The 7299-nt window shown below is 58.5% G+C and overlaps 1 protein-coding gene and 1 gene segment (V, D, J or C); both read right to left on the bottom strand.

Annotated features, from left to right (window-relative positions):
* Window positions 1-2623: 2623 nt before the first annotated feature.
* LOC142821247 (Ig heavy chain V region 3-like) lies at window positions 2624-3233 on the bottom strand. The segment is given in 2 exon segments: window positions 2624-3039; window positions 3130-3233. Coding segments are annotated over 2 exon segments (462 nt in total).
* Window positions 3234-6115: 2882 nt separating this feature from the next.
* Window positions 6116-7057, bottom strand: LOC142821248 (olfactory receptor 10A7-like). Its single transcript, XM_075912090.1, has one exon. The coding sequence runs from the start codon at window positions 7055-7057 to the stop codon at window positions 6116-6118; it is 942 nt and encodes a 313-aa protein (XP_075768205.1).
* Window positions 7058-7299: the final 242 nt, after the last annotated feature.

The raw sequence follows: 7299 nt of genomic DNA on the forward strand, positions 1-7299 counted from the left end.
ACGCAAACAGCAGGTGGGGTAGGTACTTGTCCCAGTCCTGTGGGTGTTTGTGCATAAAGGTCCGTAGCATCTGCTTCAGAGTCCCATTGAACCTCTCCACCAACCCGTTGGTCTGGGGGTGATACGCCGAGGCCCAGGTGTGTTGCACCCCACTCTTCTCCCACAAGCACCGGAGCAGGGCCGACATGAAGTTGGATCCCTGGTCCGTGAGAACCTCCTGGGGAAACCCCACTCTGCTGAAAATGGCAGGGCCACGGCCTCGGGGTAGCGGGTGGCGAAGTCCACCACCACCAGGATGTATTTCTTCCCTGTCCGGGTCGCTCTGTTCAAGGGCCCCACAATATCCATCGCCACCTTCTGGAAAGGCTCCTCTATGATGGGCAGGGGTCTCAATGCAGCTTTCTTCCTGTCTTGGGCCTTCCCCACTCGTTGGCAGGAGTCGCAGGACCGGCAGTACCGCTGGACAGCTGCAAACATCCCCGGCCAATAGAAGTTTTGGAGCAGCCTCAGCCGCGTGCGCCGGATCCCCTGGTGTCCCGAGAACGGGATGTCATGGGCCAGGTGTAGCAGCTTGCGGCGATACCTTTGGGGAACCACCAGCTGCCGCTGGAGCCCCCACTTGCCTACCGTCCCGGGGGAAAGCCATTCCCGGTACAGAAATCCCCTCTCCCACCGGAACTTCTCCTGGCAATCTCCTCCTAGGGGTTGAGCGGCACCCAGGTCAGCCCGGTCCCTCAGGGCCTGCAAGGAGGGATCCGCTCGCACCTCCGCCTGGAATTCAGCGGCTGGGGCTGGGACAGGGCCGTGGTTCCCCCCACTGCCTAGGTCCAACTCTAGGTCTGCTGGGACGGGGCCCTGGGCCCCCTGTTGGGGAACCTCCTCGAGTTCCGGGCCGCAAGCCCCTCGCTTGCTCTGGCTACGGGTGGTGACCAGCGTCCTGTGGGGTCCGTCTGGCCACTCCTCTAGGTCACTCCCCATTAGCACGTCGGTGGGAAAGTGCGGGTGCACCCCCACTTCCTTGGGGCCCTCCTTGGCCTCCCATTTCAGATGCACCCTGGCTACGGGTACCTCAAAGGGGGTGCCGCCTATGCCCCTCAGTGTCAGCTGAGTGTCGGGTAGCATACGGTCTGAGCCCACTATGTCGGGCCGGGCCAGCGTCACCTCCGCCCCCGTGTCCCAGAAACCCGTCACCTTCCTGCCATCCACCTCCAGGGGTACGAGGCAGTCCCTCCGTAGGGGCCGCCCCGCCCCCACCCGGTGCACGGATAAATCTGTCTCCCGAGGGTCAGACCTCCCAGGGGAGGTGCACTGAGCATCCTTCCCCCCTCCCCGAGTGGAGGTTTGCCGGCCAGCCCCTGCCACTGGGGCAGCCGGCCCTTCCTCCCGCCCCAGCCAGTTAACCCTGGAACGTCCCAGGTCATGGGACCTGTTCTTGCACCTGGTGCATTGAGCCCTCTTGTGGCCTCGTTGCCCACAGCGATGGCAAGTTAGGTTCTGTGGGCCCATTCGGGTCGGCTCTGCCCGGGCTCTGGCTGGTTTTCTGGGGTATCGATGACTGGTCCTGGTCCCTGGGGCTCGCCTCGGAGGTGTCTCTCTCCGTTGCTCCGCTGAGAACCGGTCTCTGCGCGATTCTCTCTCTCTTCGGGACTCCCGTTCACACCCGGACTGGCTCTCCATGAACTCATCTGCAGCTGGATCTCCAGCCGCCGCAGCTCCGCTGGGCTAGCCCCTGCCCTAGATGGGCTACGGCTTGCAGGCCTCCCGGGAGACGCTGTCTCATCTCTCCGGTGGGCTCCAGCGCTCCTCCCCCTCTCTGAGCCTGACACACTCTCAGGGGGGGTCTGGCTGCTTCCCCTGGGGACAAGATCCTGGCCCCGTGGCTGGTCATTCTCTTCCAGCTGGGTAATCAGCTGGGCCTTGGTTGCTTTCCGCACAGGCAAGCCCCTCTCTCTGCACAGCCCCACCAGCTCTGCCTTCAAGAGTCGGGCGTAGGCCATCTGCCCGCTGGTCCCCTTGGTGCAGACTCACCAGTCTAGTGCTGCAGCGCCCCACGATTCCCAGGAACCGCTTCGCTCTGTCTCCAGCACGCCTGGCTCCAGGGCTCTTGCTTCTACTGCGCCTTGTCGCTTGCCGCTGGGAGCTTCATCCACGGGGTGCAGTGCATCCCACTTCTGACACCAGTGTGACGGCGTGTTGGGGGTTCCCCGTCTCCTGCACTCCGAAATGGCACAAACAGACTGCACCAGCCAGTGGAATAGAGGACGTTTATTGCCTCTCCAGGATACAGCATAGCACAGATGTAGTCTGGTCACAGAGCTGGGCTAGGATGCCTCAGGCCCCATTGAGTTGGGGGGAGACTGGGCCCCTAAACTCCAGCTCCTCTCCCTAGGCTGTCTCCTCCATCCTCACAGACAGCCAGCAACCAACTCCCTCCCTTCCAGCCCTGCCCCCCAGTCCAGGGCAGCATTCACCTTCCTTTGTTCCTCTCCATGGGGGGTGTCTGGCCACTGGTTCAACAAGTTTGGCATTACCTTGGCCTAGTGAGGTTTTCCCTGCTGGGTCTTGCTCCAGACAGCAGAGGTCACCACATCCCAGCAAGTACCCCCACTACGTCACACCTGCTTCACCCAGCAGCCGAGCCCCGACAGGCTACAGTCAATTCGCTGCGAGGCGGCTGCGGGTTCTGCAGCCTGGGTTTTTGTAGGAGCGTCAATAGGTTTTGTGTCGCTGTGTCTCTCGCACAGTAATAGCGGGCGGTGTCCTCGGGCTTCAGGCCGGTCATTTGCAGGTGCAGCAGGTTGTTGGGGTTGTCCCTGGAGATGGTGAATCGGCCTTTCACGGCATCAAGGTACCGTATATCACCCCCGCTGCCACTGATATCAGCGAGCCACTCCAGCCCCTTCCCCGGGGCCTGCCGGATCCAGCTCATCCAGGGGCTACTGAAGGTGAAGCCGGAGGCTTTGCAGGAGAGGCGCAGAGAGTCTCCGGGCTTCTTCACATCCCCTCCGGACTCCACCAACTGCACCTGGGACCAGGCACCTGGGAACAAAGGCGCGACAGAAGCATTAATATCAAACATGGAAAACAAAATCTCCGTCCTTCTCTCCAGCGTATTTAGCTAGAAAATACCTGGCAAAGCTGCCACCACGAACACTAAATAGACCCAAAATTTCATGTTCCCAGTTGCTGAGGGGCAGAGCTGGCAGGTAACTGCACAGACACCGGGGGCTGCGGGGTGTCTCTCCGGGTGCAGCCTAGGCAGAGAGAGACCATTTTAAGCAGGCGTCTGTCACCGCCATTTGCATATTCCCCGCCTTATCAGAGACACAAACGCCTTCCCTGAACGAGCCGAGTCACTGCCATGGACTCTCCGGCAGGAGTCTCCGTCCCCCTGCCGGTGTGTTTGTGCAGCGCCTGGCACAGCGCGGGGGGTCCCGATGGGCTCTCACAGCTCTGGGGAGACACCTAGAAATGACGTCACTTAGCTCGTCATGAATGTCTAGGGGTTCCTGGGGATCGGTTGTGGTGAAGGGGAATATTTTCCCCGGCGTTAGTGGGTTTCGGCTCACTGGGGGAGGGGGGATCCGTGTTTTTTGGGAGCCCGGAGGTGCGAATATTTCTCCTCTCGGGTCAGGTTCGGCGGGATTTGCAGCTCCAGGCCTGGGGGCTCCGGGTGGTTCAGTGCGATTCTTCCCTCTTTACGCCGCTTGGGACACGCGAGCCCCAGTTCGCACCGTGTCTGTAACTCCCCCCGATCGCTTCCCGCTGCGCTCGGTGAGTTCGATGCGGTGAGTGGCCCAAGCCGCTGGCCCATTTCTGGCCGCTCACCCGGACTGGGATGCGCAGCCGCAGTGAGGCACCTGCGTTGTCCCCGTCGCACTCCCCCTCACTGGGGAACCCACATTTCTACCCCGGCCCCTTCTCTGCGACGCTCCCAACGCCTGCCCCGTGCGGACCGCGACTCACCAGCGCCCCCTGCCAGAGAATTTCTCCCCCGCAGCCTCAGGCGGGTTTTGTCCGGGCGCAGGTAGGAATCAGCGATCAGTCTTCAGGAGTGAGGGGTCAGCGAGTCTGGGACTGTCCCTGCTCCCCCCCCCCCTTCGACCCCCAGTCAGTGTCTGCTCAGCCAGGCCCTGGGAGCAATGGCCCCGGCTCACACGCCGGGCGGTATCAGCCCGGGGAAGGGCGGTGTCTGACGGCGCTTTGCTGCCAGAAGCGTTTTCCAACCCACGTGGCATTTCTGCTCCTGAAATCACTAGTTCCTCCTCCCTTGGGACTGAAATCTCCGCGGGGGACGTGGTGGGACGGGGCAGCGGGGCAGCGCCTGGCTCCCTCGGGCACCTTTGAGATTCCAGGCCTAAGTCACTCGGGGAAATCCAGCGTTCTCCGCCTCCCTGAGCCCCCTAGATACCAAGGGGCGGAACCAATCCCGGAGCCAGGCCCGATATGGGACGGAGCCTCCCCCGTTCCCTGCCCGGCTCGGCTCCCCCGGAATTCTGCAGGCCCCGAGCGCACCTGGAACAGACATTTGGCAGGAAACGTTCCCCGGGCACCGACCCGGACACAGAGACGTGCCCCTGCCCGTCGATTGCAAAGTATCTGGCAAGCGGGGCGGGCCACTTGCTAATTCCCTGTTGGGTTCATTCCTCCTGACGCACCTGCCATTGGCCGCTGCCGGCAAACAGGACTGTGGGCTAGAAGGACCTCGGGTCTGACTCAACGTGGCCACTCCTATGGTTGCAGCTCTGGGCAGGGGATGGCGTTCCACTCACTTGTCGGAGAAATGATAAAGGAACTCCTAGATACATCAACAGCTCAGGGGCCAGTGTATCGGCCTTATAGGCCGAGAGTTGTGAGTTTAAAGCCTCGGGGGCAGCGTCTACTTTTAAGTTTACCTAGATCCGTAGTGTGCAACACGCTCATCACTAATCTCTCTTCGGCTGCTTGAGTGTGGCTAGGTCGCAAGTTCAGAATTCGCTGGACACCGCGGATCTAGACGATGCTTGGTCCTGCCGTGAGGGCAGAGGACTGGGCTTGAGGATCTTTGCAGGGCCCTTCCAGTTCCAGTGTTCGAGTCTGTAGGTCCCGCTTCCAGCCTGGCGAGGCGAACACCTCCTGCGGCAGAGGGACGCTGGACTGGCGGCTGCTCCTCCCTGGGGCTAGTAACGCCAGACCGGTTCTCCGCGCGGTTAGTTTCAGTCCAGGTTTTCCTAGGTTCCCTCTCGCTGTGTGTATCTGGCGCAGCGATACAGGGCGGTGTCTGCGGGCTGCAGACCGCTCAGCTGCAAGGACACTGCAGCACGGTCACTGCTGCCCCCAGGCGGCGCAAGGCGGAGGTGCAGGCTGGGTTCTTGTAGAATCTCTACTAGGTTCTGTGTCGCTGTGTGTGCGGAACAGTAATAGCGGGAGGTGTCCTCGGGTTTCCCTAACCCAGCCCCTGCTGCAGCTGTTCCATTTTCACCTACGCAACCCTATGGGCCAGAATCTTAGAACCCTTAACTGAGTACTGAGCACAGATGTAGTTGCCTCATCTAAAAAAAGATCTATTGGCATTAGGAAAGGTAAAGAAAAGGGCAACACAACTGAGGAGGGGCTTGGAATGGGTCCCATGTGAGGAGAGATTAAAAAGACTTGGACTTTTCATCTTAGAAAAGAGGAGACTAAGGGGAGATATGATAGAGGTTTATAAAATCATGACTGCTGTGGAAAAAGCGAATAAAGAAAAGTTATTTACTTATTCCCTAAATATAAGGATTAGGGGTCACCAAATGAAATCAATAGGCAGCAGATTAAAACAAAGAAAAGTTTTTCTTCATTCAGCACACAGTCAACCTCTGGAACTCCTTGCTAGAGGATGTGGTGAAGCCTAGGACTTTAATAGGGTTCCAAAAAGAGCTAGCGAGATTCATCGAGGTTAGGTCTATGAATGTCTATTAGCCAGAATGGGTAGGAATGGTGTCCCTAGTCGCTGTTTGTCTGGAAATGGGTGAGAGGGGAAGGATCAGTGAGGATTACCTCTTGTGTACTCTCCCTCTGGGGCACCTGCTACTGGCCACTGTTGGCAGACAGGATACTGGGATAGATGGACATTTGGTCTGATCCAAAGTGGGTGTTCTTACGTTCTTAATTCTCTGCAAGCTTTGCACAGGGCCTCTTGGACCTCTCTGTTTCTCAGGGCGTAGATGAGTGGATTGACCAGGGGCGTCAGGACAGTGTAGGAGACAGAGAGAACTTTCTTGAAGTCGCTCAGGAGGTCGGTGGTTGGGAACATGTAGGCAATCATGAGAGCTCCATAGTAAATGCTCACCACGATGAGGTGGGAGGAGCAGGTGGAAAAGGCCTTTTGCCTCCCGGTGGAGGAGCGGATTCTGAGGATGGTGCTGAGGATGCAGATGTAAGACGCCAAGGTGAGCAGGAAGGGGACCAGTGCGAAAATCAAGCAAATTGAGAACGCCAGCGTGTCCATCAGCAGAGGATGATTGCAGGAGAGTTTTAGAAGGGGAATAAAGTCACAAAAGAAATGGTCGATACCATTAGGGCCACAGAAGGTTAACTGGGACAATGGCAATGCTGTAATACTAGAAGCAATGAATCCACCTATCCATGACCCCCTGGCAAGCTGGAGGCAAGACCTGCTACTCATCCGGGCTGTGTAGTGCAGCGGGTTGCATATGGCTAGATACCGGTCGTAGGACATCACTGATAGGAGGAGGCATTCTGAGCCTCCCAGAGCACCAAAGAAATAAAATTGTGTGAGACACCCTGTAAAAGAAATTGTCCAGTCCCCAGCCAGGAGCCCGGCCAGCAGCTGGGGCAGGACGGTGGAGCTGTAGCAGATTTCCAAGCAGGACAAGTTGCCCAGGAAGAAGTACATGGGGGTGTGGAGGTGTCGATCAGCCACAACCAACACTATGACAATGACGTTTCCAGCCATGGTCACCAGGTAGATCACGAGAAAGAGCAGGAAGAGAGGAACCTGCAGGCCAGGAAGATCCCCGAATCCCAGGAGGATAAATTCTGTGACAGACGTTTGGTTTCCTTGTTCCTGGCTTGCCATGGGGTGTGTCTGTGGGACAGAGACAGGGTCACTGGGAGCAATAACTAACATTCATTGCAATATGGCAACCTGTGGTGCTGGACTTGGACAGGGGGTACAGACTCCTTGACAGATGTGACAGAGGCTGGTTCAGACAATCACTCCCATCACTGCCTGGTGGCTAAAAGCTGAACAAGGGAGGGGGAGATCGGCTGGAGGGAATATTTGACAGGGAGCTCCAGCAGAGAAACCAGCCAAGCAAG

The sequence above is a fragment of the Pelodiscus sinensis genome, chromosome 30 (genome assembly GCF_049634645.1).
Source record: "Pelodiscus sinensis isolate JC-2024 chromosome 30, ASM4963464v1, whole genome shotgun sequence".
Classification (NCBI taxonomy): domain Eukaryota; kingdom Metazoa; phylum Chordata; order Testudines; family Trionychidae; genus Pelodiscus; species Pelodiscus sinensis.